Below are 27,390 nucleotides of genomic sequence, written 5' to 3'. Positions count from 1 at the left end.
TTTTTAAAAATTCCTGGATCCAGTCAGATCAATTCCTTTGAACACAGACAGACAAACCGATGGTGTCAAAAATTAAACATATTGCCTCCATGGCAGCGGTAATAAGGTGGTGACTGGTCGTCAGTCCAGTTATTTTAGTTTTGATGTTGCCTGTTCTCAAAAACATGGTTGTGTCATATGAAATGGCTGCAAGCCACAGTTACAAACTTGTTTAAGGTGACACAACTTTGGTGGACAAACTTTAAAATGATTTTTACTTCTCAGTTTCCACCGTGTCCATGTCATCTATTGCATAGCTTATACTTGAACAAATCCCTTCAGACCTGGAGAAAAATCCTCACAGATTCAACTGTATGTTGCGTTTATAAGTTGTTTTTATTTTTTTAGAGCCACGTGACCTGCTGCTCCAGCTGGCCTGTTGAATATCAAAAGGGGTGAAATTACATAACAGTTGTCCAACTGTCGCCACCTGACCACCCTGATACTTTTATTGAAATACATCCTTAACACTTTTGTCCCTCTGATTGATTTTATTAAAACAAAAGGAAAGTTAAAGTGAATTTAGAAAAATAAACAAACACATTGTAATATTGTGTAAAAGACAGAGTGGAAGTTAGCAATGATGACAATATAGCCACAAGCACATAGATCAATACACGGGCAAAACAAGTTCAAATAAAATGGAGCTTCAAAACATTGCCGGCCCTGGTCCGTATCTAAGTTAAGTCACATGTGGCTCTCAACCCCAGGACCCAGGATGAAGCTGCTGCAGCAGGGACGAGGGCACTGTGCACTTCTGTGTTGAAATCAAACGTGTGCTGTGTATCTGCAAGGTGTCGATAAAATGGGCAAACATGGAGCTCAAGAGCTCTGTTTGTCCACACGAGATTGATCAAGGTGTTGCAACCTGCGTTTACTGGGGATTTGTTTCTGTTGAAAGAGATGCTTTTTGTATTATATTTGATTAATAAGTAACTGCTCTAGTAGGGTGTGATTTCTTTGATCAGTGGTCCATTTGTGTTCTTCAACTTTGAGTGTTTTTCTTGGGGCTATATATATTCCGCTTCCCTCATGCACCGTGACAATCCCTCTTCCTCCCTGACTCCTGGATCTCACAGCTTTCTCACAGGTAAAGACTGATGAGGAGACATCTCACAACTGCAAATGTCCATAGACGTTTCTTTGTTCCTCCACAGGTTGGTGCCACAGGTCTGGTCCACTATGGGGTTGTTTAAGATCCTGGCGTTGCTCCTCATCTTACAGACTGGAGCAGGAAGTTCTTCAGGTGCACATTTTCTTCATTGTATGTTGAAGCTGTTGAGCTTTATATTCTACTATCTACACTGACTTCATTTCTCTTGAGCAGAACTGATGAATGGAGAAAAGGATGTCATAAAAAATGTCTTCACTGACATGATGCCTTCAGGTAAGGAGCGGCTGACAGAGCCATCTGTGAGAAGCAGATTGTTCGATTTGAGCTTTTTGAAAGCACCTGCTGGAAATACACTTGAAGAAACAACAACCTTAGAACCCACAACAGAAGAAACACCAACCTTAGAACACACAACTTCAGAAATGACAACTTTAGAACCCACAACTGAAGAAACCACATGTGAAGTAACAACAACCTTAGAAATGACACCTGAAGAAACATCAATCTTCGAACCCACAAGTGAAGAACCCACAACATTAGAAACCACACCTGAAGAAACAACAAGCTTAGAACCCACAACTGAAGAATCCACAACCTTAGAAACCACACCTGAAGAAACAACATGGTTAGAATCCACAACTGAAGGAATCACAACCTTGGAAACCACAACGGCTGAAATTAAACCTGAGGAAACAACAACCTTAGAACCCACAACTGAAGAAACAACAACATTAGAACCCACAATCTTAGAAACCACGCCTGAAGAAACAACAACCTTAGAACCCACAACTGGAGAAACAACAACCTTAGAACCCACAACTGAAGAAACAACAACATTAGAACCCACAACCTTAGAAACCACGCCTGAGGAAACAACAACCTTAGAACCCACAACTGATGAAACAACAACCTTAGAACCCACAACTGAAGAAACCACAACCTTAGAACCCACAACTGAAGAAACCACGCCTGAGGAAACAACAACCTTAGAACCCACAACTGAAGAAACAACAACCTTCGAAACCACAACTGAAGAAACCACGTCAGAAACCACACCTGAAGAAACCACAACCTTAGAACACAGAACTTCAAAAAGGACAACTTCAGAATCCACAACTGAAGTGATCACAATGATAGAAACCACTACAGAAGAAACCAAAACTGCTGAAATTACACCTGAAGAAACAACAACCTTACAACACACAACTGAAGAAACCATGACTCTAGAACCTACAACTGAAGAAACCACAACTTCTGTACTCGCAACTCCAGAAACCACAATCTCAAAACCTTCAACTGCAGAACCAACAACTTCAGAACCCACAACGGAAGCAAGCACAACCTTAGAGCCAACAACTAAAGAAAGCACAACATTAGAATCCACAACTGAAGAAACCACAACTTCAGAACTCACAACTGAAGAAACCACATCTTCACAACCCACAACTGTGGAAACCGCAACGTTAGAAACCACAACTGAAGAAACCACAACCTTTGGACAAACAACTGAAGAAACCACAACCTTAGAACCCACAACTGAAGAAACCACATCTTCACAACCCACAACTGTGGAAACCACAATTTTGGAACACACAACGGCAGAACACACAACGGCAGAACCCACAACAGCAGAAACCACAACTTGGGAACCCACAACTTCAGAACCCACAAATGCAGAAACCACAACATTAGAAACCACAACCTTAGGATCCACAACTGCAGAAACCACAACGTTAGAAACCACAACTGAAGAAACCACAACCTTTGGACAAACAACTGAAGAAACCACAACCTTAGAATCCACAACTGAAGAAACCACATCTTCACAACCCACAACTGTGGAAACCACAATTTTGGAAGACACAACGGCAGAACCCACAACGGCAGAAACCACAAATTCGGAACCCACAACTTCTGGTCCCATAACTGCAGAAACCACAACTTCAGAACCCACAACAGCAGAAACCACAACTTGGGAACCCAAAACTTCAGAACCCACAACTGCAGAAACCACAACTGAAGAAACCACAAGTGAAGAAACCACAACCTTTGGACAAACAACTGAAGAAACCACAACCTTAGAATCCACAACTGCAGAAACCACAACGTTAGAAACCACAACTGAAGAAACCACAACCTTAGAATCCACAACTGCAGAAACCACAACGTTAGAAACCACAACTGAAGAAACCACAAGTGAAGAAACCACAACCTTTGGACAAACAACTGCAGAAACCACAACCTTCGAATCCACAACTGAAGAAACCACATCTTCACAGCCCACAACTGTAGAAACCACAATTTTGGAAGACACAACGACAGAACCCACAACGGCAGAAACCACAAATTCGGAACCCACAACTTCTGGTCCCATAACTGCAGAAACCACAACTTCAGAACCCACAACAGCAGAAACCACAACTTGGGAACCCACAACTTCAGGTCCCACAACTGCAGAAACCACAACTTCGGAACCCACCACTGCCGAACCCACTACTTCAGAACCCACAACTGCAGAAACCACAACTGAAAAAACCACAACTGAAGAAACCACAACCTTTGGACAAACAACTGAAGAAACCACAACCTTAGAATCCACAACTGCAGAAACCACATCTTCACAACCCACAACTGTGGAAACCACAATTTTGGAACACACAACGGCACAACCCACAAATGCAGAAACCACAACTTGGGAACCCACAACTTCAGAACCCACAAATGCAGAAACCACAACTGAAGAAACCACAACCTTAGAATCCACAACTGCAGAAACCACAACGTTAGAAACCACAACTAAAGAAACCACAACCTTTGGACAAACAACTGAAGAAACCACAACCTTAGAATCCACAACTGTGGAAACCACAACTTCAGAACCCACAACAGCAGAAACCACAACTTGGGAACCCACAACTTCAGGTCCCACAACTGCAGAAACCACTACTTCAGAACCCACAACTGCAGAAACCACAACTGAAAAAAACACAACTGAAGAAACCACAACCTTTGGACAAACAACGGAAGAAATCACAACCTTAGAATCCACAACTGAAGAAACCACATCTTCACAACCCACAACTGTGGAAACCACAATTTTGGAACACACAACATCAGAACCCACAACTGCAGAAACCACAAATTCGGAACCCACAACTTCTGGTCCCATAACTGCAGAAACCACAACTTCAGAACCCACAACAGCAGAAACCACAACTTGGGAACCCACAACTTCAGAACCCACAAATGCAGAAACCACAACTGAAGAAACCATAACCTTTGGACAAACAACTGAAGAAACCACAACCTTAGAATCCACAACTGCAGAAACCACATCTTCACAACCCACAACTGTGGAAACCACAATTTTGGAACACACAACGGCAAAACCCACAACGGCAGAAACCACATCTTCACAACCCACAACTGTGGAAACCACAATTTTGGAACACACAACGGCAGAACCCACAAATGCAGAAACCACAACTTGGGAACCCACAAATGCAGAAACCACAACTGAAGAAACCACAACCTTAGAATCCACAACTGCAGAAACCACAACGTTAGAAACCACAACTAAAGAAACCACAACCTTTGGACAAACAACTGAAGAAACCACAACCTTAGAATCCACAACTGTGGAAACCACAACTTTGGAACACACCACGTCAGAAACCCCAACTTCAGGTCCCACAACTGCAGAAACCACAACTTCAGAACCCACAACTTCAGGTCCCACAACTGCAGAAACCACAACTTCAGAACTCACAACTGAAGAAACCGCATTTTCACAAACCACAACTGTGGAAACCACTACTTTGGAACTCACAACTCCAGACACCACAATCTCAAAACCCTCAACTGCAGAACCAACAACTTCGGAACCCACAAATGCAGAAACCACAACTTCTGTACACACAACATCAGAAACCACCACAATGTTCGATCTCACATCTACCGAAACATCAACTTCTGAACCAACAACTCCAGACATCACAACTGCAGTATCTACAGAACCAACAACTTTGGAACCCACGACTTCAGAGCCCATAGCTGCAGAAACCGCAACTTCAGGACCCACAATGTCAGAAACTACAATTGCAGAAACCACAACGGCTGAACTCATGACTACAGGAACCAAAACTTCAGAACCTACAATAGTAGAAACCACAACTTCAGAACTCAAGACTGCAGGAACTACGACTTCAGAACCTACAACTTCAGAACCCCTAACTTCTGAAGCCACAACTGCAGGACCCACAACTTCAGAACCCACAACATCAGAACTCAAGACTACAGGAACCACAGCTTCAGAACCCACACCTGCAGAAACCACATCATCAGAATTCACAAACGCAAGAACCACAACATCAGAACCTACGACTGCAGAAACCATAACTGCAGAGCCCACGACTGCAGAAACCACAACTTTAGAACTCACAACTGCAGGATCCAAAACCTCAGAACCCACAAGCACAGAAACAACAACTTCAGAATTCACAACCACGAGAACCAAAACTTCGGAACCCATAATTGAAGAAACCACAATTTTAGACCTCACAACATCAAAACTCATAACTACAGGAACCACGACTTCAGAACCCACAACTGAAGGAACCACGACTTCAGAACGCTCAACTGCAGGAACCTCGACTCCAGGAGCTACAACTTCAGAATCAACAACTACAGATTCCACAACTCCAGGAACTACATCTTCAGTCATAACGACTTCAGAAACCTCTCGTACCACCATGGATTGTAACGGTTTGTTTGTTGTCTTTTCTTGATAGACATTGTGTTGTAATTCAGTTTCTCGTCTGTAAATGTCTGGTAAATAATGATCATGTTTTCAATCTTCTCCACTGCCGACATCTAAGCTCCTGTTCCTGTGCGACTGGTCAACGGCAGCAGCCACTGCGCTGGCAGAGTCGAGGTCCTTGTTGATGGTCGTTGGGGAACGGTGTGCGATGACTTCTGGGACCTGCGTGATGCCAATGTGGTGTGCAGACAGCTCAACTGCGGCAAAGCAGTGGCTGCTCCTCACAACGCTCGCTTTGGAGAGGGAGCTGGACCCATCTGGTTGGATGATGTCCAATGTCATGGTCATGAATGCTCTATCACGGAATGTGAACATTCAGGATTTGGTGTCAACAACTGCGTACATTTGGAAGATGCTGGAGTGATTTGTGAAGGTAATTACAGTCACAACATTTTAGGAAAAGTATTGATAATTGTTAATTTTTCATTTAATGTTTGTGTAACAAAACAAAACAAAACAATTCTGTCCATTTTCTTTCTGCTTCGGATTGTTATTCTGTGGTGTCTTGGTTTCCCTTTTGGAAAGTTAAGTCCTTGTACTTGAATTAAATTATTTTTACGTCCTTCCAAGCGGTTACTCAAGGTTCAAATTGCTCATGTCTTTTTCTGTTCAGCTCACCTTGGGCCCAGCACAACCACTATCCCACGCCCGACAACACCCCCTGCTGAATCAACCACTCATATAATGCAGAATCAGACTTCTGCTCCTGCAACGACTGCGAACGTCTCCCTGGCTGAAGGGCAGATCCGCCTGATCGGAGGGAGCAGTTCATGCTCTGGAAGAGTGGAGATCAATTTTTCTGGACGGTGGGGGACAGTGTGCGACGACCTCTGGGACGTGACCGACGCTCAGGTGGTGTGCAGACAGTTGGGCTGTGGCAGGGTCCTGTCAGCTCCAGGTAGTGCCCGCTTTGGACAAGGCAGTGGGCCCATTTGGCTGGACGACGTCCGTTGCAATGGACAAGAGTCCAGTCTCAGCGAGTGCCGTCACCGAGGGATCGGATCTCACGACTGCAGCCACAGAGAGGATGCTGGGGTGGTTTGTGAAGGTAAATTCATTGACAGTTCCACCATTTGGCCAGTGTTTTCCACCATCATGATCTGCTGCGTTTATCTCATCTCCACCTCTGAAGCGGCTGCCCCAGTCAGGTTGGTCAACTCAGGCAGCCGCTGTACGGGCAGAGTGGAGATCTTCCACAACAACCAGTGGGGGACGGTGTGTGACGACCTCTGGGACCTCAACGATGCCAACGTGGTGTGCAGACAGCTGGACTGTGGCCGCGCTAGAAGCGCCCCTCAAAATGCAGCCTACGGCCAAGGAAGTGGCCCCATCTGGCTGGACGACGTCAACTGTTCTGGGAGAGAAAATTCCATCACCGACTGTCGCCATCGAGGATTTGGGATCCACAACTGTGTACACAGGGAGGACGCCAGTGTTGTCTGTGAAGGTGAGCTTCCTTCCTCTACTGAGTATCACGTAAAGCCACTGTGTTCATGTTTAACTACCGGAGTTATTCATCAATTCTCATGACAAATTTCAGATACAGACGATTCACTCAGACCTTCTCAGCTGGTTTGCAGCAGTAGCAAGATCCAGGTTGGCCTCAATGTGGTCAGCTTCCTCAACCTTGGTTTGGATGCTCGATCCGGCAATCTTGCAATGCGAAACTGCACATACACAAGAGTGTCGAATGGCGTCGTGTGGTATGAGGTTGTGAACCAAGCTGGCGCCTGTGGAAACAAACTGACGGTAAAGAAAGACGACCTATCACCACAGTCACACTGGTGTTATTCTGATCACTGGTCATCCTCACTTCTGCTGCACAAGCTACAAGATGTTGATTGTCTTTTTATCATTCCACCACTTCTTTCAGACCAACATCACGCATGGCATCTACTCCAACACCTTGTTTGTCTATCCTGCCAACAACAACTCTTTTGCCATTCCAAAGAGAATTCCTTTCTCCTGTGTCTATTCCCTGGATACAGATTCCACTTTGAATGTGGCCGTGGGACCACTGCCGTAAGTATGACACACCTGACGACAGCGCTCTCCTCGCCCAATATTTCATCTCTTGACCTCTTCATCTGCATCACAGTTTCCAGTCCTTCCTTAAGTGAGCTGTAACTGCACTTCTGTTCCTGAATATAGCACCGTAGGGTGGAGATGTACCGTCTCTAGCTGATCACAGCTCAATGCCAAACCTTGAAAAACACAACACACAAACTAAGCCAAGTCTTTCACCATGGAGCCAACCAAAGAAGATGTTTGTTGTGGCGTCCACAGGATTGACGGAGGAGTGTCCGGCTCTGGACCCAACACTGTTGCCCAGATGCGCTTGTACCGCGACTCAGGCTTCACTTCAACTTATCCCGGAGGTCGGGTAACCATGGAGCTGGGCTCACCTCTCTACGTGGGCGTCACTGTGGATAGAAGAGACCAGAGCTTTGCTGTGGTCCTGGACGACTGTTACGCCTCTCACTCACCCAGACCCAGCAGCTTCGGCCGTTACCCTCTCATCAATAACAAGTGAGTGAGCGTAACCTGGAAATGCCTTCACAGCTTTGTGATGTGAAACCATCACTTCTCCACATGGTCCCTGGCAGGTGCTCAGCTGACCGCCGGCAGGTTGCCGTCATTGAGAATGGCTCGTCCCTACGGGCTCGCTTCTCTGCACTGTTCTTCCTGCTGCAGGGTGAATACAGAGACGTTTACCTTCACTGCAACCTCAGCCTCTGTGACCGCAGGAGAACCTCTTGTGTTCCAGTGAGTCTCACTTAGATAGTGCAGTCACATGCCATGCGCTTAGTTCCTGCTGATTCTTACCATTTTCTTCTGGCTTCATCACCATAGTCCTGCTCAAGAAGAAGATCTCGATCTGTGTCCGACTCTGCTCCATTGAAGTCCCTCACTGTTGGTCCCATCGTTTGTGAGTACAAACACGATTCTGCTGCACCACATGCACAGTCATGTTCTAATCTCACTTTCCTTGTCTTTAGTCAACAAACCGTCCAAGTGAGTGGCAAGCGGGACGTTGACCTTTTATCATCATCATTTATCAAGTCACCCTGACTTGTTTTCATTCTCCACAAATACAGTATCATATTAAACCTGATATCAGATGGTTTGATTGCTAATCTTCTGCTGGTTTCATGTCATAAATTCAAATGAATAATTGTGTTCTAAAAGAGGCAGAGTGTGGATTAGTGGTCCCTGCATCAACCTCACAGACTGGAAGGTTCACTCAAGCTTGAGGCAGCTTTTGTGTCTGTCAGTGTACAGTTAGTCTGGAACTGGACTATAACATTTACATTCAATTGTATTGTAAGGTGAGGTGAATGATCTCCTCTTCTTTTCCATTTTTCCTGTTCACTGTCCATTAATGTTTTTTTAAAAATAAATTTTGTAGAATTTCGTCAGTTGCTTTTTGCTTTGCTCTAGTGTGTATCAATCTGACACAGCAAACACAGCATTGAAAAAAGTATTTAATAACTTAAAATGAAATTATTGAATATCTATTATAATTCATTCATTTTGACTTGAATAAAAGAGCTGGTGATGAGGTTGTAACTACTGCGTAATATCTCTTCCCATAGCTCTGGCATTCTATGATAATTGCCCTCAACATCCCCCCTGAGTGAGGCTGATGACTCGCAAAATTTCTATTATAAGTCTCCTCTTTCCCATTGTCTTATTTGCTGTCATTTCACCTGTGCAACGTCAACGGTTGCCGTCTCAACTCAACTCAGACTGGGCCACTTTGGCAGCCCAGCTGAGGTGCACCAAAAAAACACTCTGGGTTGGTTATTTCTGGCCCCATGAGTCTGTAATACACAGGTAACAAAAGACACCCGGGCCATGGCGGGCCAAGACCCACCAACCCACTCTACCAGTTGGCTTTTCATCAACAGAGGATTGCAGCTATAGAAGGATCAAATTCAGGAGTCGCACCCTGAGGAGGAATTCAGTGAACAGTGAGGAAGAGCCATACATGTCTGTTGTTTACGTGGTGAGAGACGTGCAGAAGGAGTTGCCCTTTGTCTCAGTCACTCGAGGTGAGAGTAGGATTACATCAGGGGTCAGTGCTGAGCCGATTCCAAACAAAAGACAACATGAAACATTTTAGTCGTTCCGTGTGTACAGGCTTCCTGATGTTCCTGCTATCAGGGCTCAGTCGATTCTCAAGGTTGCAGCTGGAGCTCAGATCTCCTTCAGCAGCAAACACTTCACAGCATTGCCGACACCACTCAAGCGATTCCGACGCTTCGTCCTGGATCTGAGCTTCTACGCTAAGGAGATGATCCGACCAAGATGCTCTCTGTGTGTTCACATACTGACGCCATGAGACACTTCAACAGACAGACCGTTTAATACATTCAAACTTGTCAACAGAGTCCAGTGGTATAAATCACTTCCTGCATTAAACATTGAACTTCAGTGTTGAAACAACACATTGGAAGAACATGACTATCATTGTTAGCAGATCCTTTCTGTCCCACGTGTGTGTGATTGTCTGACACAAATAAAAGAAGAGCTTTTTCAGCCCCTCAGTGACTCTAAAAGCAAACAAACCCGCTTCAGCTATTGCATAAGCTTAACCAGGCATTACCGTTATTTACAGAGCAAACAATCGCTCCCTCGCTTCCTCTTTCATTCACAAAGTTAAAATGCACAGTAGGGTGGGCTAGACTCACGTGAGCATGGTGTTAATAAGTTACTGAGGGGTGAGGGTTCAATAAAAGCTGACAAAAGATTAAGATGACGTGAGGCGTTCAAGAGTGTCCCGGACTCCTTCCACACAAGTGGAGCCCACAGAAGCTAACAGCAGCGTGAAGGCCAGATTGGGTCTGCCGGGGCAGACTGGCTCGCTCGGGCTGAGTTCTTTCGAGGAGAAATGGTACCAACATTCAGCTCTGCTTTTTCCCTACTGGGCCTCCTGGTCTGCAGCCTGACTCTGCTGCTGCCTCCTCTTCATGGCTTCGATCACGGCCACCTCTTTGGCTTCTTTCTTCTGGTTCCTGGCTTCGTACTGCAGCCTGGGGAAGAGGTGGAGCGTTACAAGATGGAGACACTTGGAATCCATGCATCCAAGAGAAAGGAGGAGATCATGTGACCTGTTCTTTATGATTCTCTGGACAATGTCGTCGGTGGTGAGGTTGTTCCCACTGTCGATGGTCCGAAAGATCCCTCTCTTCTTTGGCTCCTGGAGAGAAACAACAGGTGCGTCAACAATACTGACCGACTTGACCAAAACCATTCTGCAGACCAACAGACGAGATTCATAAAAACATTCAGAATGCTCCTTCAAATGAATGTCCTTTGTCTATAGTATTTACTGAGACCCCATTCTTAAAGTCTATGACGTGGACATGATGGGCTGGAATTTTTGGTTAAGAGTCGAGAGTAATTTTCTTTGTTGCTGGGATTTTTTTGCTTTTTCTTTGGTGTCATAATCTTAGTACATTGTATCCATCATGAATTATCATTGTAGTTCTTGTTATTGTTCATTTTGTTATTTTATTATTATTATTATTTAAGGGGTGGAGAAAAATGCAACATTTTTCCCATTTTTATATTGCTCTTGTATTATTATATGTTGAAGAAAATCGAATAAAAAAAAGGTTGAAAAAAAATAAGACCAGTTGGGACCACAGCTCATTTTTTAAAACGCACAGTGTGGGAAATTCTCAGGCTACATTTAAACCAAATATGCCTTTTGTTTAGAAAAATTGCAACGTGTCTGCCACTTGTGGCACCTGTCCAGTCAATGTGGCTTGTCTCAGTCTTAACCCCAGTCTGACCTGCATCAGGATTAGGATCTACCTGAGAATTTCCACAGGTGGTTCATGGATTCAGAGCCACTCATTGATCAAATTGAAACAAAGAGCTTACTGCGTAAGGATCTGAGTCGTCCTTGTCGGGAAACACCTCCGTCTTGCCGTGACAAACGAGGTCCACCTACAGATGAGCGCAATTGACACGTCATAGGAATTTAGTCCACTAGAGGGAGACATACAACGTTTGTTTGACCCATGAGTTTCACCTTGAAGTGGTCCAGCAGGTCTTTGCTCACTGCGTACGGAGCACCGATCACCACTTCAGACACGTACTGCAAAGTTAATTCAGCTTATATCAATATTCTAGACCTATATCACCACATTTTCAATCATTCTACAGGACACCTCATTCTTAAACAAACAAAGATATAACAAACAATCCGATTCGAAGACATTTTGAATCGAATGAGATCCGCAGTGGTCCTGAACTCCAGTTGAAACTCACCCGACAGGCCAGGACGCTCAGCGTTCTCTCATGGATGTTCATGATTGGGTAGTTCTTTCCCTTGTACCGATTCACTTCCTGCAAAGAAACGCAAGTTTAACTGACCCTGTAAATGCGGCGTCCGGCTCTCAGGACAGGTGAATGATTAACTAGCCAGAGTGACCCACCTGGTCGAAGTGGAGTCCAACGATAACGTACGGCCTCTCTGCTTGTTTGTAAACCATCTCCAGGAAGTCGACATGGCCGATGTCTGTCAGCATCCAGAAGTTAAGACAACAACCAAGACTGTAGACGTCGTAACTGTCTTCATGCTTTAAAATGTAAATCACAAAAAACTGTTGGAACTATTCACCAGCCTTTGAAAGCCCTCACTCTTACATCGCGTGGTATAAACCAGACATGGTGTGAGATGAAGCTGCAACCTGTTGACCTCACTCGCTTTGCGAAGGATACGAAAGAGGTCGAACGCGCCAGCCACATAGATGATGGTGTCTCCAGGCTGCGGCTCCTTTCCTGAAGCAAACTGGATGATCTTCTGTGACGTCTGCAGGAACTGGGACACTCCAGTCCAGGGGCTGGTTCCTTTAGGGCCCTGTGACAGATACAGACCTTCGAGGTGAGACTCCACTGGACTCTAAGTGACAGGATAATACTGCATGGAGCTACTGTACTCACCTTCCCAAAATTGTCAGCGTGTTGCTGGTATTCTGGATTGTTCTACATCAGTGATAAGAAAAAGAAGAATATTAGTGTCTGATCTTAGAGTCTGATTCAATGCTTATCATGAGGTCAACACACCATGTTGCTGTGATGAGCTTTGGTCATTAGAAGCATACGTCCCACCAGGTCAGTGGTGGAGACCCCCTGAGTACGTTTGCATTCCCTGTACCGCCCGGCACGCTTCACTTCCTCATACGTGTCTTTGCCATCAACAGTCAGTGTGATGTCATCTTTTAAAAAAACAAATGACAAAACTGGTTTAACAAAGTCTAATGAAAATAAAACCAGTCGATCATGCACAGTGGTGCGACATGAAGCACAGCCAATATTGATCCGCCACATTCTTGCTGGATAAACTACTTTACTTTTTTTCTCAGTAAAATTGTAGAGCGCTATATTGATCCATTACAAAGGCTGTTCATTGTTCCAAATAAGACGAACAGAGGAACCTCAGAGGAACTGAAGTAGCAGCTGACTCACCGCCATGCACACAAGAGTCACAGTTGTACTTGTCCAGAGTCTCCAGTGTGGTGACGTACGGGGCTCCCTCCACAATCTCATCCACCCACTTGATGGCACGAACCATCTTGTAGCGTTCTTCTTGAGTGAAGACAGGAGGGCCCTTATGCTTGGAAATCTCCTCTGTAATGAGAAGAAAAAACTTGTCGCTCAGCTAAATAATTTCCTTTCTATCCTAAATCAGAACCCAAGGCCAAAGTCAAACACTTTAGTATAAAAGGAGATCATTGAAGATTTATTGTGGAAGGTGATGAAGAATGATGGGATCAGAACATTATGTTTTGTTTACCATCCGTGTGAACTCCAGCGATGAGGTAATCTCCCATGGCTTTGGCCTGGCGCAGCTGGTTGGAGTGACCATAATGCACCATGTCATAACTGCCAAGACAAACAAGAAGCAACTTCAGCAACACTCCAAAAACACACTAACAAACTGGACATCAAGTTTCATCAGAAGTCTACAATATTCCGGCTCCTGAGAATCAGATCCAGAGCCTCACACAACGGACTGCACTGTCTTTAGTGATGCTCTGCGCGGAGATGCTGAGGGAACTTACTTAAACTAGAGCTACATGATAACTACACACACGTTACTACAAAAAGAACAGACACGAAATGTGACGTTTACTAAAGGTAATATATTGAGTGTTGATTCTCAAATAGCTCGCCGAGTTCACTGTTTACAAATATCGAATGACGAAAACGAAAGTAGTGAGAGAAGGACGAGGATAAGGAGAAGATATTTGTGGTAATATAGCACAAGACTATAATAATGACACGCTAATAACGTAAGATGGGACGATCGAATGTCAAGCAGGCGGCTTTAACAACGCAGAATTCTTTAAACAGGGGGAGGCTTCACTACAGAAACAACATACGACACGAATTATTGAGTAGATCTAGCTAACTAGCTTAGCATGCTATCAACACGATAAGCGTACTCTATGTAATGACTTTCTATAAAGCGTAGAGGTGAACAAACGTGGACTGTTGCGTTGATCCCGAAGTGGCTTCACTCACCAGCCGTCGCACCATAACCGAACGAGGCGCTTTCTTTTCTCCGGACTGCAGCCGGACCCGGCCGGCGCGCGACACCCGGCTTCTCCCTGCGGCTCCACCGCCGCGTGGCTCCCGTTCTTGATCATTTCAAAACAGACACCGCGGTGGATAAAAGAAGAGGTTCACAGTATAAAAGTGTCAAAATAAGTGGTGAGAGCCGTTTCTAAGAGGATTATTTACAAGCTCGCCCTCCACGGTTCCAGGACAGTGGTTCGTCGACCTCCGCCCCTGTAGGTAGCATTGCGTAACCACCTCGCGTCATCTTTATTGACCAATCAGCGACGAGGACAGAAAACGATTGACGCGTCACTCGCTTCGGCTTCGAAACGACTACAGTTTCGCCACTAAATTCAACGCAAAACTGCGGTCAACTGCATCACGCCGGACTATTATTTATAATATATTTATTAAGAAACGCAAGGCAGTGGAACCAGTTAGTGAAAGTATTTGGAAGATTTTTCCCGAATTTCTTGACACTACATGGCCTTAGACAATACACTGCCTTTGCAGAGCTTTCGAAAAAATACAAAGAAAAAAGACAAGTCGTTTGTGCAATCAGACTGCTGATTTATAAAAATGTATCAACAGGTCAGCAGAAATCAGGAAAAACATGAAGTAAACAATCGTAAGAGATTCATGAGTAATAATACTATTCTTAGTTTCACAAACTGCATCCACAGGAAAACATGCCAATACTCGTTTTTTTTTTCAGAAAAGAGGTATGTCTCAGTCATAAAGTAATAAATAATACCAATGGGCATTCCTGAGACATGGTACAGTGATAATGGAACCACAAAATAGCATCAGAACCAAAGTTTAATCCCAAAAGTAATAGTAAACTCCTGTCGTTGTTTGGTGTCCTGCACTGTACAAGAAAAAGTAGTTCCAGTAAATACTTCAGTAAACAAAAAGATCTCAATAAATGCACCATAAATGAAGTTTCAAATGACCCGTACAAGGTAAAGAAAGTTGGAATTCAAACGATCGCTGTGGATGTCGACTCTGTAAACAATGTGTCAATAGACGATATGCTATTATTATCTCAAACAACTGAAGCACCGTTGTCAGAATTTCTTCCTGGAATCAACAAAAATGTACAGAAAATAAAGACATTGAGTGTAAAGAAATGTGACAGCTTCCTCAGAAAATAGTTCATTTAGAAAGTGTCATCTGGAGTGGTAAATATTTAGCTGCCACACATGTATAAAAATATAATATAAAAAAATCAAAGTTGCTCCCACCATGGTCATAATAAAAGATATAACTGAAGCACCTTCACTGATGTGTTGATCGTGGCAACTACAATAGCCACTGCTGGATCGTCCATGGACTACGCTGCCTTTTTCTTCTTCCTGCCTTTACCATAGCCTCGTCCGAACCACCCCCCCTGCACTGCAGCGGCTTCTGTGAGGTCTGTGGCATCAGCGGAGGGATCTTGATCCCGACGGTGGCGGGTGATGACTTCACGTGTGTGGCTGGCTGCATCGCTTGGCTGTAGGGGTGTGGCCAAGGTGAAGATGGGGTCTTCTGACCTGAGCGGAGAAGGGAGAGAAGAGAATGAGAACTGTGCTTCGATGTCCACGTCGACCCCCTGTCCTCTGCCAAAGAGGCCAACAATAGGAAGCTCCATTACAGCAGAAGGTGACTTTCATAAATGGCACTTCAAGGGAAGCACAACTCCCTCACCTGTCATAGGCTGGAATCATAATGTTGAGCTCCTCCATGAGAGTTTTCATGACGTCATCACACTTGCCGTTGATTTTCAACACAGCTAGGTCGTCCTTTGGGGTCCACTGAAGGATGCAACTTCAATTATCATATTTCAAGATGAAGAATTAAATGCTTAAAAAAAAAAGACTTACTTGAAGGTTAACAATGTACAGCTTTGGTCGCTTGCTCGCTGGTCTGTTCATGCACCATAGACAAGCATATTTCTTAAGCACCTATAGGAAACACAAAAATAAATATGGTAGCAAAATGAGAACATTATCTGGATATAATATTTTCTGTGTGGAGTAGTAATCCTTCATTTAAATTAAACCAAAACCTTTAGACTGGAGCCCAAGCACAGTATGACATCTGCATTCTGGGCGGCCTCTGCAGCACCCTTCCAGTTGAGAGGCTGCTCCAGCGTCCCCCTCTCTCCAAAGTGCACTATAGTGTCCCTGAGTTCGCCTCCACAGTGGGTGCACTTGCGACCCGTCCCGTGTCGGTGTAAAGATGTTCGCTCTGTTACGTCAAACAATCGCACGTACTCCCTGACAGGCGAGCAGGATGTGCAAACCTGGGGAGAAAGCCAGCATGTTAGGGAAACTGGGACAACACAGCTGCCCATTGCACTTTAGCCTAAATTGTTTTTGAAGTTTCAGCAGGTTTGTGCATCAGAAATGGAAAATAAATAAAGAGCAATCCTGTGAAAAGACACACCATGTCATTTAAAAAGAAATAAAAAATGCACACTCACTTCAATAAACATGTTTCCATGGAGCTCTGACAGGGCTGTTCTAGGGAGTCCACTTCGTAGATGAAGCCCATCACAATTCTGAGACACGACATGCTTCACCTTGGCAGAAACATCAGCACAAACAATTTAAAATGTATATGCAAGTCACGACCAAGCAATTACAACCAAAGTCTTACCAGCATTTCCTTGTAAAGCATTCTGATGCACATGTGGGTGAAGGTGGGATCTGCTTTACTGAGGTCTGAGGAACTGTGGGCCACAGACAATAGATGAATTAAACCAAACAGGTTTTGCTTCAAAGACTGCACAAGTCTGCTCACCTTACTGTCTGACCCTTCTGTAGCAGCGTCCACACACCGTTAGGGCCTCTGTAGTCTGGGATGGAGGCTGCCTGAGGTGGAAGACGAGATGAGCCACCTGGCAAGTGCAAGTAGGTAAAGCGGACAGACCTACCGTGCTGATGCCGGCTCCAGTGTACACCACCAAATGTTTCGCTTGTTTGACGGCTGCGGCCAACTGTCTGACTTTTGTTTTGACCTCTTCTGCAGAATCAAATACCTGAGAAATAGAGGAACATTATTGACCATGACCCAGTACTTGTAAATTAAGTTCCAAATTGGAGAATATTAGTCGCAGTTCTGTCTATTTAAAATTGTAATTTAACTCAGTTTATATTCCAATACACTTTTCAGTCAAGTGGTGTTGGTCAGTAACAGAGCAGGGAGCAAGTGGAAGATGGACAGGTGAAGTTACAGGATGGAGAGATAAAGAAGGTGGTGGGGGGGTTTGAAGTACTTAGGCTCAACTGTCCAGGGTGATGGAGAGTGGGAGAAAGAAGGGGGTGCAGGCAGGATGGAATAATTGGAGAAAAATGTCAGGTGTGATGTGTGACAAAAGAGTGTTGGCAAGGATGAAGGGGAAAGTGTACAAAAGGGTGGTGAGGCCAGCAATGTTGTATGGTTTGGAAACAGTGGTACTGAGGAAAAGACAGGAGGCAGAGCCGGAGGTAGCAGAGATGAAGATGCTGAGCTTCTCTCTGGGAGTGAGCAGGATGGATAGGATCAGGAAGCAGTAGATCAGAGGGACAGCACATGTGGTCAGGTGTTTAGGAGACAAAGTCAGAGAGGCTCGATGGAGATGGTTTGGACATGTACAGAGGAGAGAGAGCCAGTCCTTTGGTAGGAAGGTGTTGAGGTTGGAAGTGCCAGGCAGAAGGTGGAGAGGAAGGCCAAAGAGGAGGTTTATGGAGGTGGTGACGGAGGACATGAGGTTTGTAGGTTTGAGAGAAGAGGAAGCAGAGGACAGGGTGAGATGGAGGAAGATGATCCACTGTGGCGACCCTTGAAGGGAGAAGCCGAAAGAAGAAGAAGAAGTCTGTAAAACAATCAGTTATGTATGATATGTTTGTTTCATCCAACAACTGTAGCTCTAGATGCAACAATTGTTTTGTGTGGTTCTCTTTTATTTTTCTGGTTTCTCTTTATTTTTTTGTTGACAGTTTACAGTGGAGCACCATTCTAGTTTGGAAACCCAGACAAGTTGACATCACAACATTTTATATTCCTGATTTCAATTTTGCAATTGGCAGTCAAGTAAAAGCAATGACCCTGCCGCCAAAGTTGCTGTCACTGTTCTCAGATTGAAATGTTCTGTTAGTATTTGTATTGTTTTGTGGTATGATTTATAGAGGACTATACCAAAAACTGAGGGACTATAAAGGCAACTTCTTTTAAATATTAACAATAGTGTATAACAATATATTATTAAGAATCTCATTCTTGGTCTAAGATGTATTAACACACTTAAATTAATCTCATATTATCATCAACTGGAAGAGAAGAGCCATTTCATGGGGATTTCTTTTTCCAGGAGTCCAGTAATGTGTTGTTCCCTATACTTGTTGACCCAGCACAGGGCAGGTGGCTTGAATTGGATCGGACAACGTTACATAGAGCGGTATGCAGCCACGAGACACCTGACCTCCTCTTGTTTCCTCTTGAGGACACTTCTCCGGACCTGTCTTCTGCACAGTTCCTCCACAGCTTCGGTGTGAAGCAGCAACGCTGCCGCCTCCTCTTCAGACCTCTCCGCCTCTGGTTTCTTCAGGACCCGTCCAACCTGCAACAGACACCGGGCGTCATGTCAACAGAGCCACACACAGCATTGCTAACCGCTTCTTAGCGTCAAAAACACCCGTTCTCACCAAGCGAAATATTTCTCTCTGACTTTCCCGTTGCAGCATTTTCGCCTTCTCTTTTGCCTTTCGTTCCGCCCGAGACAAAACCGCGGAGTCCGGATCCTCAGCCATCCTGACGATAGCACCAGCTGAGGAAGCTAATCCTTCAAAACAAAGCTGAGGTAGCCGGAAGTGGGATTTGTTAACTGCACATGAGAAAACCTGACAGCGCCTCCTAGTGGAAGATGTGTAGAAGGTTAGAGGCGATCAAAACCGGATTCATCGGGTCTTTCATCAGCTCGAGAAATGGTGAGCGCATTTAAATTTCATATATAAACTAAACGCATCCACCATGGATGTGATAGCTGGAGCGTTGCTAGAGCTAAATACTTAAATAAAAAACGAAAACATCACACCATGTTCAGTTACATGACTGAAATTAATATCCAAACACTGTGCTTTTTTTGAGAAGCAATACATGTTAATGATAGATGTACATTTGGAGGTTTCACAGCATCCATTTCACACAATTTAAAGTGAAATATATTTATTGAAAAATCTCATTAAATACAAATTGTACAAAAAGTCAGCAAGAAAAAAACTCTTGTCTATAACAGGCAAATATTAAAGGCAGCCTTTGGGAAAGCAGTTGTGAAAACAACAGTGCAGATCTACAAAAAGAACAGTCAAAAGCAAATAATTCTATTTCAAACTGAGCAGCTAGACTGTGGCTCACTGCTGAAAAACAGCAGTAGTAAAGGCTTGTTATGCAAGACAAACAAAAACTCAACAGATGTTTAATAAAATGTTGGTCAGCGAAAGGTAAAAACTTTGAGTACAAACAGGTCTGGGAAAGTGTCTCATCTTAACTTCTGCAATATTCATGACCTTGCCGGCGGCTTTATTAGGAATCCTCACTGGGACCAATTAGACAGAGTGTCACCGGAGTCTTGAGGAATTGGTGTTCTTGGGAGTCCCTCTGAGAATTTACTCTGAACTGCCCTCTTTTGGGTTTCAGCAGTCGCTCGCTGGAGTCGCTGTTCTTGTGTCCGGTAGATACACTCCCCTGGTTACACTCGCTGCCGACTTCTGAGCGAGAACATAGAAGTCAGAGAACAACGTTTCTGCTAGGTATTTGAAGTGGAATCCTTTCAATATTGAATATTAATATCACTGCACTTGGCACATAATACAACAGCACTGTTATGCATGTGTGTTTGAGCAAGATAGAGCAGTTTTAGAAGCAGTTTAAAAGCAGTACAACTCACATGACCTCTTCCTCTCCAGTTGCTTCCGTGTAGCAGCCGAAATAAACTTCTTCCCTCCAGAAGCACGTGTGGGGACAGCCTGAGCACAAAAGCACATGTTACACATTGCAGTGTATAAGGCTGGAAAATGGTTTATTATTTGACAGGGAGCTCATATAAGGGACAAAAAAGGTCAGGACTTTGACGCATCACTCACTGCAGACAGCAGACTAACCTCATCCTTCATTAGTTTTTAAACAAACCCAGACTGTAACCAACCTGACGCCTGAAATGCTTCTCTCTCAGCAGCTCTCTGTCCAAGCTGATCAGCTGCATCTTCTCCTCGACCGACAGGCTAAAGAATATGTCGTAAACTTCGTAGCGTAAAGCTTGTAGCTGAAAAAGAATGACACAGCGGGTAACATGAGGGTGAGGGAGGTGAACAGAGGGATGTTGTATTAGTACCTGCTGAGCAACTCTGGCCAGTAATATAGAGTCCTGTTTGCTATAAACCTCTCCACTGCAGGAACTTTGCTGCTGGAATCCCAGAAGAAAGGTCTGCATATCCTGAAATGTAGCATAGTACGTAGTATGTGTGAGCATTGAAAGACATAAACAAATGAACTGAATGGATTTTATATAAAAGAATGAGCAGAAAGTTGTCCAAATGCATTTGGAATATAACTAAAAAGGCTCTCGTGCGGACTTGGGACATCTGTGTTATCGTCCAATCCAATCTCTGAACGCCTCTGCATGCTAATCATTTTTATTTGTTTTATGGCGGCGCCGACAGATGTGGTCTTCACTCACCCCAACGGTGCGCACCAGCTGTGCCACCCGCTCCGTTTTGAAAAGCCTGCGAGTTAGGAAACCTTTCACAGCTGCTAACAGCAGGGGGCGGTGGTGCTCCGGGAGACAGACGGACGGCTGGAGCGGAGAAAGAGCGATGAGCAGGTGAATAATGAGAACTGGAGGGCAGGACAGAGGAGAATGCTAATTCCATCAATGACAACCAATTAATTTCCTGCATGGACTCTCAAGGTCTTATGGCTGACATCTGTTTAGCAAATCAACCCGCGTGGACGTGCAGCTTGTAGATATCATGGAGAATAATAGGCATCAGCTCTGGATGCTTTGTCACTCACTTGTTGAATCTGAACTATACATTAAAAGAAGGTAGGTCACTGTAGTTTGTGCCAGTGAGTGATAAAATTCAAACCTTCAAGGGTGAGTATTTGTTGCTCTCACGGGGGGCTCAACCAAACAATAAGTTAAATGAAACAGATGACAAAAAAGCGGCTTTTCATATCAGCAGCATGACTGAACAAATAAGATAATAGTACCCGAGAGTGGGCAGCAGAGGTCACCTTGTCCTCAAGACGTGAGCACGGCAAGGATACGCTCCGGGGGAGACCGCAACGCATGGTCAAAGCCTAGGAAGGTGACAGACGTACGGTTAGAGGAAAACAGTCAAGATGTGTGTGTGTGTGTGTAAAGGAATGCCGGCATACATTTGGGAACGGACAAGGTCAGAAAATATCCAATTGGAAAGGATGGCAAATGAGGCAGAAGGAAGAAATTAATTGAGGGTACAGAGAAAGAGACAGAAGGGACCTGGAAGATAAAAACAACAAGAGGACACAGCGGCGGTGAGACTAGACAAAAAAAAAAACACAAGCGGTATGAGGCAAAACAAAAGGGAGGAATAAGAAAATGGAAAAAAAAAGGGAGGGGGGGAGGAGGGCGGGGGCCATTAGCCGTGGCACTTGGCGGGACTATCTGGCACTTAACCACAGACGCTCATGAATTAAACAAATTATCCTTTTCTCTTCTGTGTCAAGTCCCTCGCTCCTCTCTTTCCTCTACCACAGTCCGGCCAGACGGCTCGCTCTCGTCTCATCGCAATTGACGGAGAGAGGGGAAGAAAAAAAAGAAAGTTTTTATTTAACAGATTACAGTAATTATACTGTGGTAAGGGACAGACAAATTAAACTGAGACTGTGATTAATAGTGCAAGGACACCGACCAAGAACAAATAGAGAGCCATGCTGTAGATACAGGACCTGGAAGCCAAAGAACAGCAGGCGCCCTTGGAGAGCACCCGCGCGCGCTCTCTCAGACAGAGAGACCACACCAGCACGCCTTTTAGGGAGGTAATGAAACACTAATGTCCGCACCCCTGTGTTTATTTTGCCCTGAGGAAGTCTGCTGTCCATCTTATGGATGCACACAAATAAGGTCTCCAGGAGCACCTTTTGTTACAAGGATGCGAAGATCTCTGGAGTTCAATTTAATGAGCCTGTAAATCAAAAGTGAAGTTTGGTCGCTGTAAAGTGCGATTGCACCAAATACTGCTTCATCTGTCGACGAGTAGCTGATGCAATTTGGTGCAAGACCCAGACTGAGGAAATACCAACATGGCGTTGTTGGTGTGAGGATCACTAGTTCAGAGGCTAGTAGCCGTTCAGTCATGCAGGAAAGAGGTCTCACCTGGAGTAAGTCTCTCTGCTGTCTCCTGTGCTCATCCTGCAAGGCTCGGATCTGCTCAGCGTGGATCTGTTTCAGCAGCTCTATTGGGTCCCCCTGACGCTCACGTCCTCCAAAAGCTGGGAAAACCAGGAAGAACATTGGTACGTTGCTAATGAGCAATATTATTTTATTTATATTTTTGTTTCATCCAACACCACCTGAGCTGTAGCTCTGGATGCAACAAGCGTTTTGTGTGGTTCTCTTTTATTTTTCTAGTTTCTACTTATTTTTCTGTTGACAATTTACAGTTAGCTCCACCACCATGTTTACATCAGTTCACATCACAACACTTTATGTTCCTGATTCCGATTTTCCAGTTTAGAGTTGAGTAAAAGCAGTGACCCTTGCTGTCATTGTTCTCAGATTGAAATGTTCTGTTAATATTTCTATTGTTTTATGGTATGATTTATAGAGGACTATACGAGAAACAGAGGAACTATAAAGCCAACCTCTTGTAAATATTAATAATCAACGCTTGGAAGAGTTGTCAATCAAAACTTAACTCCAGTTCTTTAGCTAACTTCACCCCAGCTCACGTGAGGATTGAATTTCAACATGAGAATTTCAACACACTGGCGTCATCCTTACCTCGGTTCAAATCAGGTGTGGCCATCAAAAAAGCCTCAGAAGTGGCATCTGCACGTCTGTGTTGAATCTCCTCTGCCTCGTTCATGAGAAGCCTCCGTTTCACCTTCAACGTCCCGCTCTCAACCCCAGCACTGCTGTCCGGGGTCAGGTGCATCTCATCACGGTGCTGAGTGATGGATCCCACATCAGATCTGGACGATCGTTCAGATGGTTTATTCACACCACATGACTGGTCGAGGGCCATCGAGGAGGAATCGTAATCGTCACCAGAAAGTGCTCCAGCAGTGAATTCCACTGGATTTCTAAAAACATCAGGCACACGCTTCCACTGCGCAGCAGACAGTTTGTGTTTGTGCTGCTGCAGGTTGGAGCTGATGTGGAGACCAGCACCTACTTTTGTCAGTTGTTTTTTCCTCTCCTTGGCGATGTTCTTGACCAGCAATAGCTCTGATACATTTAATGACTCACAAGCACCTTCACTGTCAAACCTTCGTTCTTGTCTTGATTCCTCATTGATGCTAAAAGGACGTTCTCCTGGAATTTTTGATGGCACACCGGCCCACTCTGCACAATTTTGGCAGCCAGAGTCCATTCCTTCATCGCAGTCGCTACAGGTTCCAGGTCTGCGCCGCTCATCAGTTTGACCTTCAGCGTTTGTAACCGCCGTGGATTCTACATCAGAAATAACCTCTGGACCAGACAGCTCAGACTCTACTAGGTTTGTGTGCAGTGAACTTTGAGACAGTTGCTGCGTTTCATTGGCTTCCACTCCACCTGCAGAGTTCTCAGAGTTTTCACGTTCCATCCTGCTGCTTTCATCAACAACCTGGAGCTGGTCAAAACTTATTTTCTCACACAAGATGTCCGATCCCCCAACACTCTTTGAGAACGTGGGGGCCAAAATAGGAGGAAACTTCCGAACTTTGGAAAAGAATTTCGGGTGAGGGTCGCTTGGTTCACTCTTCATCTTAAATGGTTCTTGGATCAGGGAGGTTTTGGGTTGGTCCTCATTTATGCCTAGCGGCGTAATGTTCAGTTTATTATTTTTGAGGGTCATTGAGGAAGGAAGGGTCTTTCTCTTTTCTTTGAGAGTCTTTCGCCATTCACTAACAGCCTTCTTATAGAGGATGTGGTCATTCTCCTTATCCGAGTGGCTCAGTTCCCTGGATCTCTCCTGGGTCTTGCTGTTTTTGGCCTGGTTCCTGAGCATCCTTTGCTGCCGTCTGTATTCCTGGGATTTCTGAAGCAAAGCCTGTAAGCTCCGACGTTGAGGTTTTTCAGGCGGTTGTGAATCTTGTAGTTCCTGTCTGTGCATAGATACTGAATTTCCTGAGATTTTAGTGATATTCTGAGCAGGGATGGCACAGGGCTGATGGTCTGAAGTAGGCGTGTCGGACGGGATGTCACATTCAAGCCCTGTAGAAGTAGATGCATTTTCACAGGCCGTGTCCTTGGCAGCTTCTTCAAAATAATGGTTGTTCTTGAATGAGCTCGAGCAAATGTCTCTAACAGCTATGTAGTCATTACCAAAGGAGAATTCTTCACCACTCCTCTCCAATTCCTCTGCATCAAGAGGTGGATAGTTGATAATGTTTGGTATTTGGGCCATTGTGTCTAAGGAGCTGCTACCATAAAACTCATCCATATCATGTGACTGTTCAGACGAACCAAATCCCAGGAACTGCTTCTGAAGATCACCTATTTCAGACAAATCACTTCCACCTTCGGGTTGACTGGCATCACCAGCGGATAGTGACAAACAACTTGCATCGTTGAGTAAACTTGACTGATTGTCTTGTTGGCCATCAAGGTGCTTTCTAAGGATTTCATTGTCGTTTTGAGAACTCACACTTGTGGCAAATAAGGCACTAGATGTGGATGACAACTGAGAGGCACCTTCTTTCCCATGAATCGTAGAAGGCAGATTCTTGTTCATCAACGATTCATCAGTAGTGTTGTGAGACAAAGCGCTGTTGCCCAAGTTCAGTTCCTGAAGAAAGTTGTTCAAGGATGGTGAATTTCTTAGCTGTAAGAGAACAAAATTCAAATAAAGTAACACATCACAAGATTGTCTACATTACAGGAGACACATAACCAACAGCCCCTCATACATACAGACATGGCATTGCCAAATGGTGGTACCACTCACCTGCACGGTGTCCAGAACATTTTGCACAAAAGCTTTTATTTGCTTCTCTTTAATTGTTCTGTGGATACCAGTCTTCAGTGCAGCGTCTCTGTGCTGCTTCATCTCCTCCCGCTGCTCATCCGAGAGCTGCCACAAGACACAGCCAATATTACCAAGTGGTTTATTGCGACCTTCTTCTTCTTCTTATCCTTTCGGCTTCTCCCTTCAGGGGTAGCCACAGCGGATCATCTTCCTCCATCTCACCCTGTCCTCTGCTTCCTCTTCTCTCAAACCTACAAACTTCATGTCCTCCTTCACCACCTCCATAAATCTCCTCTTTGACCTTCGTCTCCACCTTCTGCCTGGCAGTTCCAACCTCAACATCTTCCTACCAATGTACTGGCTCTCTCTCCTCTGTACATGTCCAAACCATCTCCATCGAGCCTCTCTGACTTTGTCTCCTAAACACCTGACATGTGCTGTCCCTCTGATCTACTGCTTCCTGATCCTATCCATCCTGGTCACTCCCAGAGAGAAGCTCAGCATCTTCACCTCTGCTACCTCCAGCTCTGCCTCCTGACTTTTCCTCAGTGCCACTGTTTCCAAACCATACAACATTGCTGGCTGACCACCGTTTTGTACAATTTCCCTTTCATCCTTGCTGACACCCTTTTGTCACACATCACACCTGACACTTTTCTCCAATGATTCAATCCTGCCTGCACCCGCTTCTTTCTCACACCCTCCATCACCCTGGACAGTTGAGCCTAATTATGTCTAACCCCCCCACCACCTTCTTTATCTCTCCATCCTGTAACTTCACCTGTCCACTTGGCTCCCTCTCATTCACACACATGTATTCCGTCTTACTGCGGCTAACCTTCATTCCTCTCCTTTCTAAGGCAAACCTCCACCTCTCTAGCTTATCTTCCACTTGCTCCCTGCTCTCACCACAGATCACAATGTCATCTGCGTGCGTGTGGGACCCTAATTCTGAAGTCAATGCGTCATGATAAATATATCTTAACTCTTAAAGATTCTGTTACTTTGAACCAAAACTTGAGCAACACAGTACATTCATACCAGCGGTGGTAGTATCGCCCTTCCATGGAAGCGGATAACAGAGGGCCTTGGCGATGGGTTGGAGTTCTCCTTACTTATCCTCAGGTGGTTCAGGCGAGAATGTACAAACTTCTCGAAGTCCTCCATGTAGTCACATTAAAAGGCGGTGGTGTGTAACTTCGAACATTTGACAGTTGCTAACGTACAATGTTCTTTTCCGACAGTGCTCCCAACTAAGTTAAGAGTCATGTATTTGACCACCATGTGCAACAATAAATTGAAATCTAAAGAAACGCCAGGATTAGCGCCACCATTAACGACACCTTTGAAATATTCAAAGTAGATTCAGAATGTAGCCGAGAGAGCTAACCAAAACAAACCGCCGTTTCGCCCGCCTCTCTTTCCGGCTGTTGCCGCTTTGGACATAGTAGTAAAACAAGGAGCGGATTTAGAACCGGATCGTTTCACTGAGGCGAACACTACGCCAATTTATGTAATTTTCAGTTTAACAACAGAGTCAACCACAATTTCACTTAATCGGAGTTAAACGAAACAGAACAATTGTCACTACTTTCCATAGAGATCAAAAGATATGGCCTCTTCAAACACAAAAAAGAAAAATAAAAAATCCAGTCCGGTTGTTC

The 27,390-nt window shown here is 44.7% G+C and overlaps 5 protein-coding genes across 14 annotated transcripts; 1 reads left to right on the top strand and 4 right to left on the bottom strand.

Annotated features, from left to right (window-relative positions):
- Positions 1-176: 176 nt before the first annotated feature.
- Positions 177-8,901, bottom strand: LOC128754195 (uncharacterized). 7 transcript variants are annotated; one of them, XM_053856646.1, is made up of 3 exons: positions 8,799-8,901; positions 1,959-8,660; positions 177-1,928 (listed from the first exon to the last, which is right to left on the bottom strand). In XM_053856646.1, the coding sequence occupies exons 2-3, from the start codon at positions 5,904-5,906 to the stop codon at positions 1,350-1,352; spliced, it is 4,527 nt and encodes a 1,508-aa protein (XP_053712621.1). In that variant the 5' UTR covers positions 5,907-8,660; positions 8,799-8,901; the 3' UTR covers positions 177-1,349. The 7 variants fall into 7 exon arrangements, with proteins under 7 accessions (XP_053712621.1, XP_053712619.1, XP_053712618.1 ...); XM_053856644.1 differs by having other exon boundaries at positions 177-7,326; positions 7,534-8,660; XM_053856643.1 differs by having other exon boundaries at positions 177-7,321; positions 7,534-8,660.
- LOC128753548 (deleted in malignant brain tumors 1 protein-like) lies at positions 6,657-8,999 on the top strand. Its single transcript, XM_053855329.1, has 8 exons — positions 6,657-7,020; positions 7,105-7,419; positions 7,513-7,721; positions 7,846-7,994; positions 8,259-8,501; positions 8,579-8,738; positions 8,826-8,901; positions 8,972-8,999. Exons 1-8 carry the CDS (start codon positions 6,657-6,659, stop codon positions 8,989-8,991), a joined length of 1,536 nt encoding a protein of 511 aa, XP_053711304.1. The 3' UTR covers positions 8,992-8,999.
- A 1,340-nt stretch (positions 9,000-10,339) lies between these two features.
- Positions 10,340-14,777, bottom strand: LOC128754125 (ethanolamine-phosphate cytidylyltransferase-like). Its single transcript, XM_053856509.1, has 12 exons — positions 14,514-14,777; positions 13,783-13,871; positions 13,455-13,616; positions 13,053-13,204; positions 12,930-12,971; positions 12,708-12,846; positions 12,422-12,504; positions 12,255-12,332; positions 12,016-12,081; positions 11,865-11,930; positions 11,087-11,175; positions 10,340-11,008 (listed from the first exon to the last, which is right to left on the bottom strand). Exons 1-12 carry the CDS (start codon positions 14,636-14,638, stop codon positions 10,897-10,899), a joined length of 1,203 nt encoding a protein of 400 aa, XP_053712484.1. The 5' UTR covers positions 14,639-14,777; the 3' UTR covers positions 10,340-10,896.
- A 326-nt stretch (positions 14,778-15,103) lies between these two features.
- LOC128754078 (NAD-dependent protein deacetylase sirtuin-7-like) lies at positions 15,104-19,366 on the bottom strand. Its single transcript, XM_053856408.1, has 10 exons — positions 19,220-19,366; positions 18,997-19,134; positions 17,470-17,574; positions 17,337-17,407; positions 17,193-17,265; positions 17,017-17,115; positions 16,600-16,836; positions 16,415-16,495; positions 16,239-16,345; positions 15,104-16,084 (listed from the first exon to the last, which is right to left on the bottom strand). Exons 1-10 carry the CDS (start codon positions 19,322-19,324, stop codon positions 15,883-15,885), a joined length of 1,218 nt encoding a protein of 405 aa, XP_053712383.1. The 5' UTR covers positions 19,325-19,366; the 3' UTR covers positions 15,104-15,882.
- A 411-nt stretch (positions 19,367-19,777) lies between these two features.
- Positions 19,778-27,147, bottom strand: LOC128754363 (uncharacterized). 4 transcript variants are annotated; one of them, XM_053856927.1, is made up of 10 exons: positions 26,768-27,147; positions 25,706-25,831; positions 23,557-25,582; positions 22,930-23,045; positions 21,783-21,872; positions 21,250-21,366; positions 20,905-21,006; positions 20,719-20,835; positions 20,461-20,539; positions 19,778-20,278 (listed from the first exon to the last, which is right to left on the bottom strand). In XM_053856927.1, the coding sequence occupies exons 1-10, from the start codon at positions 26,891-26,893 to the stop codon at positions 20,097-20,099; spliced, it is 3,081 nt and encodes a 1,026-aa protein (XP_053712902.1). In that variant the 5' UTR covers positions 26,894-27,147; the 3' UTR covers positions 19,778-20,096. The 4 variants fall into 4 exon arrangements, with proteins under 4 accessions (XP_053712902.1, XP_053712903.1, XP_053712904.1 ...); XM_053856928.1 differs by having other exon boundaries at positions 21,807-21,872; XM_053856929.1 differs by having other exon boundaries at positions 20,121-20,281; positions 20,466-20,539.
- Positions 27,148-27,390: the final 243 nt, after the last annotated feature.

This window comes from Synchiropus splendidus, chromosome 2 (genome assembly GCF_027744825.2).
Source record: "Synchiropus splendidus isolate RoL2022-P1 chromosome 2, RoL_Sspl_1.0, whole genome shotgun sequence".
Taxonomy (NCBI): Eukaryota; Metazoa; Chordata; class Actinopteri; order Syngnathiformes; family Callionymidae; genus Synchiropus; species Synchiropus splendidus.
The sequence above is the reverse complement of the archived record's forward strand: the minus strand, read 5'-3'. Positions and strand labels throughout refer to the sequence as shown.